This window comes from Physeter macrocephalus, chromosome 14 (genome assembly GCF_002837175.3).
Source record: "Physeter macrocephalus isolate SW-GA chromosome 14, ASM283717v5, whole genome shotgun sequence".
In the NCBI taxonomy this organism is placed as follows: Eukaryota; Metazoa; Chordata; class Mammalia; order Artiodactyla; family Physeteridae; genus Physeter; species Physeter macrocephalus.
Genome location: NC_041227.1, coordinates 23,355,787 through 23,370,969, shown reverse-complemented (window position 1 = coordinate 23,370,969; position 15,183 = coordinate 23,355,787). Strand labels below are relative to the sequence as shown.

The following is a 15,183-nucleotide window of genomic DNA, read 5'->3' as shown; positions in this document are numbered from 1 at the left end:
AGCACAGGCTCCGGACGCGCAGGCTCAGCGGCCATGGCTCACGGGCCCAGCCGCTCCGCGGCATGTGGGATCTTCCCGGACTGGGGCACGAACCCGTGTCCCCTGCATCGGCAGGCGGATTCTCAACCACTGCGCCACCAGGGAAGCCCGGTTACCCTGTCTTGAAGGGCTCTTCCTCTTCTCTTGTCCCTATTCTCAAAAAAAAAAAGTGTTATTTGGGATGCTGTGTTGTGTTCATGATTTCTTCCAACAATTTCGCATTGCTTGGGAGGTATAGAAGAAGAGGAAATATGCCTGTGTTCATCCTCAAAGGTTGGGGACAATATTGAAATGAATTTGGCCAAACTGTATGGAGCCCACTGAATCCTCCCTTGGTGCTGTGAGGGATGAAAATGTGTAAAGCATACTCGTCTTCAGGGAACCTGTGGTCTCTTTGGGGGAGATAAGGTAATCATGAAGTCGTAGCTGATAATAAGGCAGTTTGGTGTAGAGAGCTTGGTTTGGAAGACTAAGGTCTTACTCTTGTTCCCTGGAACTAATTTGGCCAGGAAAACTGGAATAAGTCATTTTCCCCTCTCTGAACCTCCATATTCTCATCTATAAAATGGGGTTAATAAGCTGTATCTTGCCTTCCTCACAGTGTTATTGCGAGGAACAAGTTAGATGTTACTAAAAGTGCATTATAAAACCAGATGATGCAATTTATATGTGAAGAATTCATGAGTCATTTGTCAGAGGTAATAGGTAAATAGCAGAGTTTTCTATAGAAGGGGAGATCTCTTTGGGCTGGGGTGTTCAGGAAGAGTGGTCTGGACCAGTCTTGGGATTGGGAGAAAGAATGCTAGAAGCATTTAGACAGAGGCAGTGATGGAGCAAAGGACTGTAGGCAGAACTGTTAAGGGGCAGCAGTGAGTGTTTTAGCTTTAGTAGTTACTGACAAACAGTTTTCAGAAGCATACCAGATCAAACTCTCATCAGCTGTGTATGAGAGAATTCCTGTTGCTCCATGTCCTTGTCAGCAGTTAGCATTATCTTTTTATTTTATGTCATTCTTGTTGGAGTGTAGTTATAGAAGTGAATTGTAAGAACCACGATAGGAACTCTCAGGTAGTACCATTCAGGGGTAAAGTGATTGGTAAGTTCAGAGGAGGGAGAGATTGCTTCATTTGTGGGTGTGTGGTGCCCAGGGAACATCTATGGAGGAGTGAGCATTTGAGCTGGGCCTTGTAGGATAAGGATAGTGACCATGTATTATCTAGGACCATCCCAATGTCTAATACTGTCTTGCTGTGCTTATAAATTATGAAACACCAATATTTCTATGTCTGGGCCAAATCTCCCAGACTACCCAGAAGCAGCGCCCAGATATCTTTTCTCAGTTGCAGTGCTTCTCTCTCCTCCCCCTTTGTTTCCAGAAAGTATGATCACAGGAGATTTAGGCTCCAGAGATGGAGAGAGGACATTCTGTGCAATGGGAACGACTTGAGCAGAAACACAGATGAGCAACTAGATCAAGCGGCATCCATATTCCAGCTAATGAGCAGAGTGGGGAGGACATGTCCCATGATTTGGGGGTTGGTGATACCTTCTCATAGTCTCCTGGAGCAGGTGGAAAAGGTAATAATGTTCCCAAGCCAATTTGTATTTAAATTGATAGAAGGATGAGAATGACCTCTTTGCCTATAATTACATCATTTCGGGGAAGAAATTAATCCAGCAAACAGTCATACTTGAAGTATGTCGAAAGAGAGTTTGTCTTCTCTTAAAATGGAGGGGGAGGAAGGGGAACGCCAGGACCTAAAGAGCTTAGTCTCTCAGCACTCATCTATTACTTGTATATTTGCTCGGAAAAATTACCATTTCTTTGTCAGCTTTTATCCTGCCTGGTGGACCCTAGCTGGGTGTTTATTTTCTGTAGTTTTACCAAATCACTTTGAAGGCTGGTGTGAACATTGATCATGTCTTAGAGTCTTTCTTCTTTGTTCTGTCAGCAAATACTAGAAAAAGTACCTTAAATTACCTGTTTTTGGGAAACAAGGTGGCCCTGCCTGCTCCCAGAGAGGCATGTTAAACATTAGTCAGCTCCTGACTGTGTTAGATCCGGGTATTTGTCAGGGGACACTGGGGGTGTTAGAGCTGCCAGTGGGGACATTGACCAGAGGGTATCTAGGCCTTCTGTCAAGGAGACTTGTCAAGTACTTGATTAAAAATCTGACCTGGATTCTAGACCTAAGTCTGCCATTTATATTAATAATAGCTGCCATGGGACTTCCCTGATGGTGCAGTGGTTAAGAATCCGCCTGCCAATGCAGGGGACACGGGTTCAAGCCCTGGTCTGGGAAGATCCCACATGCTGCGGAGCAACTAAGCCCATGTGCCACAACTACTGAGCCTACGCTCTAGAGCTCACGAGCCACAACTACTGAGCCTGTGTGCCACAACTACTGAAGCCCGTGTGCCTAGAGCCTGTGCTCCGTAACAAGAGAAGCCACCACAATGAGGAGCCCGTGCACTGTGATGAAGAGTAGCCCCCGCTCACCACAACTGGAGGAAGCCCTCACACAGCAATAGAGACTCAACGCAGGCAAAAAAAAACCAAAACAAAAAAACTGCCATGACTTGGGTGCCCACTGTGTTGAGATATTATATTGGTGCCTTGTGTTCATACTAATAGAGCTGATATTTACTGACGGTTACTATGTGCTGAGAGCCCTTTGTGTGTGTGTGTGTGTGTGTGTGTGTGTGTGTGTGTGTGTAATCTTTATAATATAAATTTATAGATAATCTTAAGGCATATCTTATATGTAAAATTAATGTATAAGGCCTTCCCTGGTGGCGCAGTGGTTGAGAGTCCGCCTGCCGATGCAGGGGACACGGGTTCGTGCCCCAGTCCAGGAAGATCCCACATACCGCAGAGTGGCTAGGCCCGTGAGCCATGGCCGCTGAGCCTGCACATCCGGAGCCTGTGCTCCGCAATGGGAGAGGCCACAACAGTGAGAGGCCTGCGTACCGCAAAAAAAAATTAATGTATAAGACATAGACATATTTCATATAAAGTTTCAACATATTGTATATGTTGTATATACATATACAATTGTATATATTGTATATTGTATATAATTTGTATATATTGTATATATATTGTATATAATTTAAATATAATATGCCTAAGTATATTAAAAATCATTCTCACCTCAACTGTAAGAAGTAGGTTCTGTTGTTCCACATCATATAGGTAAGAAACTGAGATAGCAGTAGGTTAAGAAATATGCCCACAGTCACACTGCTAGTAAATGGAGTTGCCAGGATTTAAACCTAACCAAATCTTTTTTTAGTATGGAAAATTTCAAACATATACAAAGTAGACAGAATAGGTTAATGAAGCATGATGTACCCATCATTCAGCTTCAGTAGTTATCTATTCATGGTCAATCTTATTTCATTTATACCCTTACATACTTCTCATCCTGTGCTTTTAAACGTGGATATCATATTTTGTCCTTAAGTATTTCACAATGTATTTTTTTTTAATTTTTAAACTTTTTATTGTTGTAAAGTATATGTAATATAAAAGTTACCATTTTAGTCATATAGTTCAGTGGCATTCAGTATGTTCACATCATTGTGCAACCATCACCACTCTAGATACTTCTTTTGTTAAAAAGCTTTCATAATGTAGTTTTAAAATTATTTATTTATTTTCTGTGTTGGGTTTTTGCTGCTGTGCGGTGAGCGGGGGCTTCTCTTCATTGTGGTGCGCGGACTTCTCATTGTGGTGGCTTCTCTTGTTGTGGAGCATGGGCTCTAGCACGTGGGCTTCAGTGGTTGTGGCATGCGGGCTTGGTACTTGTGGCTCGCAGGTTCTACAGCGCAGGCTCAGTAGTTGTGGCGCACGGTCTCAGTTGCTCCGCAGCATGTGGGATCTTCCTGGACCAGGGCTCGAACCCGTGTCCCCTGCATTGGCAGGCAGATTCTTAACCACTGCGCCACCAGGGAAGTCCCACAATGTATTTCTAAAAGATTATTTTAAAAAACACAACCATTATCACATAATAAAATTTAACAATTCCTTAATACCATCAAAATCCAGATTGTATTCATTTCCCATTGTCTTATAAATGTCACAATCTTATTTTTACAGTTTGATTTAGGATTTACATAAGGTGCGTACATTGTAATTGGTTGTTATGTCTTTTAAGTCTTTTTAAATTATAAGTTCACCTTTTTCCCCTTTTATTTGTTGAAATTTCCTGTAGAAATTTGCTCATTGCAGATCTGTGGTGTGTTTAATATGTTTCTCTGTCCTTTGTATTTCCTGTAAATTTGTGGTTGTATCTAGAGGGCAATATCTCTTAATCCTCATAGCAGCCCTACAAATATATGTATTCTTATTTTGCAGATGAGAAAACAGACTGAGAAAGGTTGGGTAACTTGCCCAGGGCCTCACAGCAACCTTGGATTTGAACAGACCTTGCCTTCAAAACCTATGTTCTTTTCTTTTCACCGTTCAACCATTCTGTGAACTTGAGCAAATCGTTTTCAGTTCTCTGGGCCTTAGTTTCTTTGTGTGCATTGAGAGCTCTTACAGAAGTAGTGTTTTGTGTCCCTGTGACCATTTTAGTGCACATCATTTGACGGCATGATACTAGATGCTGTGGGTGATACTCATATGAATAAGACTGTTTTCAAGGAACACGTAGTCAGCCAGGGACTGAGGACCGTACCCTGTTTCAGACATGGAGCCTGTTTTGGCCATTGCGGGGCTATAGGATCCTTAATCCCCCATAGGATTCCTAACTAACCTCCCTACATCCTGTCTTGCCCTCTTTCAAGCCATGCTCCTCTCTGCTGCCAGTTGCCTTTTCCTAAAAACCATTTTTGTTGTGTTCTCCCTACTCATAAATCCAGCCTGAGGGATCTGGTAAATAAGAAAAGTTTTTCCAGCAATAAACCTTCCCTCCTTGGTTTGAGTTACTATTTCAAGGGCAGCTAGTCTTTTTTTCTTTTCTATTTGGCAAAGGTGTTGCTTTTATGGAAATGGAATCTGGAGATGATAGAATAATGATGGATTGAAGCATGGGGAATGCCATCTTGATTCAGGGGAGTGCATACACTTAGCATTGTACTGTTTACTCCCAAGTAAACAGTACTTGGGAGTAATGGGGCAGTTGTGCTGTTTTGCAAAGAAAAGGAACTTTTCGTTGTGGAGTCCAGGGAGCAGAGTCTTAAAGGTATCCTTTTGAGATACCTTCATCTTATTGCTGAACCTTCATCTTACTGGCTAACCAAGCCATTAAAATGAATGTGTTATATAGGAGTAGAGTCAAGCAGAGCAGTGTTTTCGGTCTGTAGTAATTTGGGTGGTAGACAGGTGGCATTGGGGTCCAGGTTGATGTACAACTGATACAGGTAGTGAAGTCAAAAGTCAGGAGAAGTAAAGTTTAGGGCATTTGTATCACTGGAGTGCCTTGCATATAATAGTTACCTAATATCTTTTTAAAGTCTTAAAAAAAAAATACTTTGACAGTGGATCAAGCCAGAGGAGAAGGCTGTGAAATCATGGATTCTAAAGCTCAGGAACCAAGTGATCTAGGACCCTGGATAGCTCCTTGGAAAAACAGTGTCTCTGACAAAAGTTAAGAGTACTTAGAGGACTCCTAAGTCCTTCCTGTTCCAGATCTTTTCAGAGGATCTTACGCTCTGGATCAGAGGTTGCAGACTGGCAGGTCTTGGATTGTGTCTAGCCTGAAGTGTATTTATTTTGAGTTGGACCCCAGCCTGGGAAGATTAGGGTTTTCAGTGGAGATACTATGTATGAGATCAGAGGCCTGGGCATGTGGGCTATGAGGGTGAGTGATTTCTCCTGAAGAGGGAGTAGGATTTTTGAGGAAGAAGAAGGGGCTGGATCCTGATGCTGACCAGGAGCATTTTCCTATTCACAGGAGTGGAAATAGTCCCCAGTTATTCTACAGGCTTCACTCCTTGAGCCTGCCACCAGGGACTCTTTGTATCATAATTGGCACCAGGCCAATTTGGCAAAATGCTTGCGTTTACAGAATCATGTTTTTCATTTCTCTCCCTCATTCCACATGCTACTTCCTTATTGGCTGACTCTTCTAGATAGGACATATTTATTCTCAAGTTTGTCAAAGCCCACACCATTTCCTGTTGTTTCTTTGCTACCCAAGCCCAGTGTCCGTTGCCATTTATCACCAGGCTAGCACTTTTTTCTTTGAAACACTTGGTAAGCTGTACTTATTTTTGCTACCTGCTTGGTCCCTCTGGGCCAACTCAGCACTAGATGGAACTCTAATATTGAAGGGACTTAACCCAGTTACAGTGCTCTTAGTCCCTGGGACTAGATGAATTATCTTATTTTACCAGGAGCTTTTGGTGCCTCTGTTGCCTAGAAAGTCTGTCTCCTGGCTTGTCTTAGGACTTCATAAGGACAGCAAAGTAGTCAAGTCTCAGTGAACCTTGTCCTTGTAAAATTGGCATTTTTTGCGTCTAACAACTCACAGGCTGGGGTGAAGTCTGCCGTCTCATGGAAGAAACCACAACATCTAATATAAATCAAAACTGTTACACTTATAAGTTAGTAACTGGTCTTTTTTTCCCCCTAGCTGCAGTGAGAACAGCTCCTGTGTGTTGAAAGTGGGTGGCTTTCTGAGTAAGTGACTGTTCTTGCTGCCTGTTCCCTTTGGCTTCTTGTAATTACTGTAACATCATCCAGTATGTGGAGCACCATGGTAATTTCCATGACAACTGATCATGATTTCCAAGATAAAGGGATGAAGCTAATAAGTGTTAGGAACTTGAAAAGGGTATTGGGCTAAGTTCTTGTGATACTAGTAGAATTTGGAGCTGGGAATGACTTTTCAGCAGCAACTGCCTACTTAAACCTTCCCCATTTATAGACAAGGAAACAGAAGTCTAGAGAGGTTAAACAACTTGCCTGAGGGGTCCCTAGGTTGTGGAATACACTTGAGATCCTCAGTCTAGTGTTTCTTTGTGCCTTCTGTTCTGTATGGCTTCTTTCCATTATGTCCCACTGGACCATGAGCTCCACCAAGGCAGTATCCACATCTGTCTTGTTAATTAATGTTTTCCCAGCACTTACCACAGGACCTAAGTATTTTTTGAGTGAACGGGTAAGCTATGTTGGAGTTCTCAGACTGGGACACATGAAATCACAAGATAAACCATATGCCTTCCTGAAGTGTACTCAGATCTTTTTTTTGTAGTTGGATTAGTTTAAATATTATTGCTAGTAGTTTAAAAATTTACTCTTACATTAAGTCATGTTATGGAATGGATAATAAATTAGCATAAATTTTTTAGATAAAATGAGAAGGCATCACATAAATTACAGGATTATAATAGGCCCTTTGGCCTTTACCCCAGAGGGTCTAGTGTTGCCAGGTCTCTGATATATTTAAGAGAAGCTAGAAATCTAATTAGAAAAAAGAGGTCTGATTTTAAATGTTGGCAGTTAACTCAGGTTTGTTTGTTTTTTAAACAAATATGTGGGTCAGACAAAACACATCCTTGGGCCTAAGCATCCGTTTGTGACCTATGAGATAAACAGGTCTGGGCAAGAACAAGACTTTGGACAGAGCCAAACGGATGATAGTGTCAGGGATGGCTTCCATTCTGAGTCTGGCTTCTTGGCTTCAAACTGGCCATAGATCGGAGTGGAAAGAATGAAGTTAAGACTTGATAGGTTAGGAAAATTCCCACATTAAATATCATTCTCTGTGGGTAGCAGCTTCTGTAATATCTTAGCCCTTAGAGAGCATCACATTTACCCCCCTTGTTTTGCAGATTGAAATAAAGTCCAGAGAGGGTAACAGAGCTTTCCTCTAGGATCCTAAGCAGCAGCCTTAGGTCTTGGGCAGGCCCCTGCTTCAAACTCTAGACCTTTGTTTGGTGCTCCTGCCTCATGCTCTTAGGGCATGGGGCTAGGGGCTTCTGGCATACTTTGGGATGGTTGGTAGAGCTGGGCAAACTCCACTTCTTAGTACAGCCCTATCATCCTAAGCAAAGGGAGGGTTGAGGTGGCAGTAATATACTCAGCCTCATCTTGGTGCAAAGGGTCTATTTCTGTGACTAGTATCATATTGACCTTATTTTTTCTACCTAGAAAGATGTAGAGGACAGCTCAGCAACAAAGAGCCTCAGTGCCAAGATAGATCTGTTCCCTCCTGTGACTTCATTGCCTCTTCTCTTCCTCTTCTTTTTCTTCCCTTTCGGCTCCTTCTTCCTTGAACCCTGCTACCTCCCTTCTGCACCCCCCGCCCCTGTCCTTTCTTTTTCTCTCACTGTTGCCCTTCTCCTCCATGCGAAATTCTTGTGATGCCACTGCAGTAGGCAGAGCCTGGGATTGGACCTGTTTTCCAAGAGTTTTGAGAGGACTTGCTCTAAAGTAGGGCAACTAAATAAAGGAGATTATATGTATTTAAAATGTCCCTTCTCCTTCCCCACCTCCGCCCCAGGTTAGAAAGGATAAAATCTCAACTATGGACTTGACTATAAGGCTCATATAGTCTGGTGCCACCTCACTTTGCTGCCTTCTGTCAGCAGCACAGTGTTGAACACCCACTGTTCCCTGTGCACCTGTTCAGTAGAATGACTTTGTTTTGACTATTCCCTCTGAGTAGAAACTCTTTCGGCTCCTTGTTGTCTTTACCTGACAAACTCCTACTCATCTTTTCATACCAGTTCAAATGCTGCCTCCTCAGTGAAGCTTTCCCTGATCACTCCATGAGCAGAATTAATTTTGATCTTCTTTCTACTTTGCTTCCACTTCTATAGTTGTACTCTGGTGCTATATCACACCTGAATCTGCTTTCATTCCTGAAATTGAGACCTTATGAGCCAAGAGACAGTGTGCTGTTTATCTCTGTTTCCCGTGTGTCTCTGTAACAGGCCTGGCACAAATAGTACTTGCAGAATGAATGGCAGAAATATATGTACATAGATACCTGTGGTATTTGGTTGAACGATAAATGTTATAGGTGCAATATGATAAAGTGCTCTGGCAGTTTATGGAAGTTCTTGAGAGATAACTTCTGAGAGAAAACTTGGAAGATTCTAGAAGCTGGTATCATTTGAATATTTCTTTTGAGATTTAGGGGAAGTTCAGTTGGCAAAGATGGTGGGAAGAACGTTCCAGGTGGAGGGAATGGTTAGAGTAAAAGCAATGAGAAAGTACAGAAGTCAGGCCCCACCTACTAATTTACTCTTGCCCTAAGCTAGAATTCTTTCTAGAATGTGTGCTAAATTTTTAGGCCAGCCTAAAGGAAATTCTCTTTTCTCCTGTCTTTTTTTTTTTTTTTTCGGTACACGGGCCTCTCACTGTTGTGGCCTCTCCCGTTGCGGAGCACAGGCTCCAGACGCTCAGGCTCAGCGGCCATGGCTCACGGGCCCAGCCGCTCTGTGGCATGTGGGATCTTCCCAGACCGGGGCACGAACCCGCGTCCCCTGCATTGGCAGGCGGACTCTCAACCACTACGCCACCAGGGAAGCCCTCTCCTGTCTTTTCTACCTTTTTTTTCTTTCTGTTCTTTCCTTCCCTTCTCCCTCTCTCGTGACCCACTTGTCTTTTACTTTTGATTTCTTCTCAGTCCTTTCCCTTTCTTTCATCTTCCCAATGCTCCAGTTTTTTGTTGTTCTTTTCGTAATTTTTTTTTGTCTGCATTGGGTCTTCATTGCTGCACGTGGGCTTCCTCTAGTTGTAGCAGGCGGGGGCTACTCTTCGTTGCGATGCCTGGGCTTCTCCTTGCGGTGGCTTCTCTTGTTGCTGAGCATGGGCTCTAGGCGCGTGGGCTTCAGTAGTTGTGGCGCGCAGGCTCAGTAGTTGTGGCACGCGGGCTCAGTAGTTGTGGCACGCAGGCTCAGTAGTTGTGGCTCACGGGCTCTAGAGCGCAGACTCAGTAGTTGTGACGCACAGGCTTAGTTGCTTCATGGCATGTGGGATCTTCCTGGACTAGGGCTCGAACCTGTGTCCCCTGCATTGGCAGGTGGATTCTTATCTACTGCACCACCAGGGAAGTCCCCCCAATGCTCCAGTTGTTTTGTTTTTTTTTTTTTAAACTTTATTGTTTACCTTTTTCTACCTACTTTCTTCTTTCTTGCCCTCTTCCCCAGGCAACCCAGGAAATCCAGGCCTTTGGGTTGAGATGTGAATCAGCTACACGGTATTTAACTCCAAATACCACCTCCTCTTGTGAAGCTGAGAAGTAATCATGGCATAATTGCTTCTCATCTGTCTCTTATGTTTTATTGGCATTGACTTTTTTTTAACCTCCCACGATGGTGGGGGTGTTGTTATCATCTTATTTTTTTTAGTAGTTGTCAAAATGTCAATTTTAATGAGAAATTTCTGCAGACAGGCTTGCCCTTGAGTGGTGTGAGCCTTCAGGCAAAGCTAGGGCTGGATGAGTCAGAAATGCTCATTGGTCTGTTTTCTCATGCATACAGGTGTCTGGGTCACACAGACACATACACACTCCCTTCTGTCCCTACAGGTTTATATGCTTTGCAACACATACACACACAACTGAGTTACAAATGTGCACATATTTCTTCTGTACACACCAATACTTATCTCCCTTATACCTTATACCCACACATTTATCCTCCTATACCCTTGTCCCACTGTTTTCTACCTAGATACACAGAATTGTGTGTGCCACGAAAGTATCTGCAAGCCTGTCTTACAGACACCACACTGTCCTCTCCCTTACGTATCCACACAAGTACTCCCCTACATACAGACACATCTGCCCATGCCCCAGTCCCATACACTCAATACCACACCATCTCCCACTATTCCTTAAATCTCCCTCCTTAATTATTTCTAATCATCATAGAGACATTTTAGTTTCAGACTAGTTTTGAAAGGAAATGTCTTTGTCGACAGCCAAGCTAGCGGACCATTAGGAAGTCTGAACCATTTATGACAGATCCTTTGACTAAGGCCTCTAGAGTAACCCTGTTATTGTGGAGGTGGGGGAGGGTTGGCTCAGACAATAGCGGATTGCTTCTAAATGGCACTGTTAATGAGCCAAGGTGTATTTGAACCTAGTTCCAAACTGGATCCTGTGATTTCAGGGTTCACTTCTATTGGAAGGTGATCATATACTGGCAAAAGAGCCAGAGCCACTGTAGATGTTCCAAATCAGACTTTCTAGGGTGGGGCCTGGAAAACTGTATTTTTAACAAGTTCCCAGAGTCCTTCTGTTGTGTAGCCATGTTAGGAAACACTGATGTAGAGGAAAGAACTAGAAGTGAGAAGATCTGCATCACCTTTCTGTACCACCTTGGACAAGTTATCTTTTTTTTGGACCTTAGCTTTTTCAACTGTAATATAACAAAGCTCATGCTCATAAAGGACCTTTTCAACTCTAAAATTTCATGCTGCTTTATGATAAGTTCAATCTGGGATACTTTTCTGCCATAAAAGTGTCCATTCTCTGTCTACCCTGGGCAAGGCATTTCAGGCTTTGGCCAGAGGCCAGCAGAGGCAGCCTAGGCCCTGACCTTCTGTCAGAAGCACTGACACAGTTCCTAATTAGAAGTGGATCAATATGGGCCTGCAGCCAGGCCTGGGGAGCCTGGGAGGAAGCTGGAGGAGTACTCCTAGCAGGGAGAATCTGATTACTATGAAATCGATATGTTTTCCTCACCTTTATAAACTCATATATAATATAGTGCTAGGTACATAATACAGGCCCCCTCCTCAGATGGCAACATCATTTAGTGTTAATATTGGGTTAAGCCTCTTTGTATGTTCATTTCCCCTAACAACTTACCGGGATAGTTTGAAAAGGAAACGAGCTCAGAGAAGTGAAGTGACTTGGCTGCCCTATGTCACATAGCATGTTCTCTTTTGTACTGCACTACAACATTTCTGAGTATTTGCAACACTTTGATTCCAAGCCAATGAACTTTTTTTTTTTAATTTAGAATCTTTTTCTGTTCAGAATTTTCTCATTTTTTCTTTTTTTTTTTTTTTTTGCCACACCACATGGCATGTGGAATCTTGGTTCCCCGACTAGGGATCGAACCTGTGCCTCCTGCATTGGAAGCTTGGAGTCTTAACCACTGGACGGCCAGGGAAGTCCCTTTTTAAAAAAAAAACCAGGGCCATCCCTTACCCTTCTACAGACTGAACTGGAGCTGAGGCCCTCTCCCTGGAACCCTTCAAAGACTGGAGGAAATCCCTTAAAACCAGTGGTTGAGGAGGATGGGGGGAGATGCTCTGCTTGCTTTGGCTTTCTCATCTCCTTTCCAAGGTCCCTAAGGAATGAGCAGGCTCTGGTGGGAGAGAGAAATCATCATTTGGGATCAGTGGGAGAGCTGAGTCAGGTTTTTGAACTGGCCCTGTGCAAGGAGGGGGAAGGGACTCAGGACCAGATATTTCTATGCGTTGTAGAACCCGAGGGCTTAATATGCTCAGCTACCAGTGTGCTCAGACCAAATTCCCCCTACAGTTGGTCATTCAACAAATATTTGTTGAGTATCTCCTATGTGTCAGGGCTTGTGCTAGTGCTAGCTAAGGATTCCTTGATAAAGACCAGTCCCTGCCCTGAAAGACCTCACAATCTAACATCAGAGTCAACCGGGGAAACAGACCATAGTATTCTGTATGTGCCTTAATAGAGGCATACGCAGGATTCTCTGGGATCACAGAGGCATGGAAGTGGGTTTTTCTGGGGGAGATGACTTTGATCTGGCTTTGAAGAAAGAGTAAGAGTAGAGGCAGGCAAGGCAAGGAGGGCACTCCAGACCAGGGAACTAGTGCAAAGGAAAGCATAAAGATGTGTCCAGGAACAGTTGATAAAGGGGTGGACATTAGAGTAGTCCCTAACATGTAGCCAATCAGATTGACAGCCCTTGCCCCTTACTAGACTTAGGGCTGTAATAGTAGTCACTGAATGGTAGTAACACAGGAGCAGGTGGGGAGAAGAAGGTGGATTTATTAGCAGATGCCGACTGAAACTTAGTTTCAGGGAGGAAACTAGGGAGGAAAGCTGAAGAGCAGCAGCCCTCTGCACTCTGGGCCAAGCCTGCAGAGATGCTGGGGGTTCTTGGCAGTGGTTTGAAAGTTCGTTGGCTCAGGCACAGGGCTTTGCTTCTCTGATGGCAAAATCCTCTGCTTGCCTTCCCCTCCTTTCCTTTGAAAAAGAAATTAATGGAATCTGTTCAAAGTATCCCTGAAATGAAATTACATTTTTAACTCTAATTACCCTAATTAAAACTTGACAGCTGTAATCCTGGAATGGCAGATATGCTAAGTACCCCATGCCTGTGACAAGCTTACTTACCCAGATGGAATGTTGTTCTGTTCTGGGCTTAGGAGAAAAATTCTTTTGTATGTTTGTTTTGTTTTTCCCCATTAGCAATTTAGTCTTTGACCTCACAGCTTGCTCAAGCTAGGATAGTCTTACTTGTAGGCTACAGGCTTGTTCAGGACCCCTTAATCTCAGTAGAGGTCCCTTTGTATCCAGAGGAGATGCTCCTGATGGTTCTTACCACATACCTTTGAGTTCTCACTTCAGTTGAGGTTGGATTGAATGCCCTGAGCCTTTCCCTGGGTGAAATCTCCTGTCTTTGGGGGATCTGCACTTGTTAAAAGGCTGTCTGCTGATCTAGGGCTAAATCTGTATCTGGGATCAGTTTATGGCTGGTATTAAGGGTACAGTTTGAGGTCAGGGACAAGGAGCTCTGCAAATTGGATCCCTCTTCTTTTCACATGTATCAGCACAGGCTAGAAGCCACCTAATGAAATGCCTGGTCTTGGCCCCTACCTTAACTGGTTACCTGGCCAGACAGGGAACATGATGGGGAGGGAGGGAGGCAGCCCCTGAAGCAGCCTGAAGGCTCTGTTGATGCTGTGAGTCATCTCATGGTTCTGTTAGAACCAAAGATTCCCATGTTCTAATGACTTTCTCTTAGCCCGGAAGCCTGTTCAGTCAGTGGACACTGGGTGTTACGTTAGGTACTGCAAGGGATACAGAGTTGAATAAGACACACTCCATGCCGCTGAGAAGCTTAGAATTGTGGGGGAAGTAGGGAGACAGTAGTGGGTAAGGGACAGCCATATAGTGACTAATTATGTAAGGCAGAGCCAGAAAAGACTTCTCTCAGGTGTTGGCATTTGAGCTTGTCCCTGAAATAGGTAATATTGGCAGAGGAATGGAGAAGGGCATTGCAGGTGTTAGGGAAGAGCATGGTGGAAGGTAAGAAGTTGCCAGGTGACAGCCTGCTGTGATGGAGTACAGTGTGCAGGGAAGGATATGATAGAGGATGATGTAGAGTTTAAACTATCCTGTAGGCAGAGGGGATCCATTGAGGGTGTAGGATTGTGATATGAGTGTGTGTGGTGGATTGAGGGACAGGGTGATTGGAGACAGGAGATTAGTTAGAACAGATGTCAGGCAAACTGGCCTGTGGGCTGAATCAGTCTGCTGCCTCTTTTTGTAAAGTTGTACTGGAATACAGCCACACGCATTTGTTCCTCTATGACTGCTTTCATATTACCTTGGCAAAGTTGAATACTACAGAGACTGCTGGCCCTATACAGAAAAAGTTTGCTGACCTCTGAGTTAGAAGGTAATTGTGAAAGTTCTGGAAGAGGAGATAAATGTCAGGACTAAGCTGGAAATGAATTGGAGGTGTCAAATGAGACTTTTCAGAAGGGACAGCATGATTTAACAGAGAACACCTGCCCTACCTACCTCTCAAAACTTTGTAAAGGTCAAATTTGCTGAAAGTCACCATATCACAAAGGACACAGGATGCAGGCAAGTCCTGATTTGCCCTTATTAGCTGTGTGACCTTGGGCAAATCACTTACCTTCCCAGAAGTTCAGGTGAATATTGTGAATAGAACAAAGAAGAGAATCAATCAGATTTTTCCTCATGGCACAGAACTCTTATTCTGCTACTTCTCTATACTTCACCCCCCATTTTATAAATCTGAGGGCCTGCTGTTGGGAAGGACAGATATCCTAGAAAACCTGGAACATAATTTACAGTTTGAGTTGTGAAGTTGGGGATGGGTGGGCAGAGGGTTTTGATCTCCCGGAGCCGCTGGTGTTGTGGGAGAAGGGCTCATGATAGTTTGAGGACATCCTGTGCCCTTCCCCTTCCCTAACTGCTGGCACTTGTCTGGCCA

General features: G+C 43.7%; 1 protein-coding gene across 15 annotated transcripts in view; it reads left to right on the top strand.

Moving 5' to 3' along the window:
* RALY (RALY heterogeneous nuclear ribonucleoprotein) overlaps positions 1 to 15,183 on the top strand; it is an 85,125-nt gene that overhangs the window by 9,001 nt on the left and 60,941 nt on the right. For 3 of the 15 annotated variants that reach the window (XM_055089941.1, XM_028498596.2, XM_028498590.2), the window contains exon 2: positions 6,624 to 6,670. The exons of 10 other annotated variants lie outside the window; for them this stretch is intronic. Coding sequence is in view for 1 of the 5 variants with exons in the window: in XM_028498588.2 (XP_028354389.2) it covers positions 1,564 to 1,617 (54 nt within the window). In the remaining 4 variants the exon portion in view is untranslated. Of the gene's footprint in view, positions 1 to 1,537; positions 1,618 to 6,623; positions 6,671 to 15,183 lie in introns of those variants that run through there. 2 more of the 15 variants (XM_028498588.2, XM_028498589.2) reach the window with 2 other exon arrangements.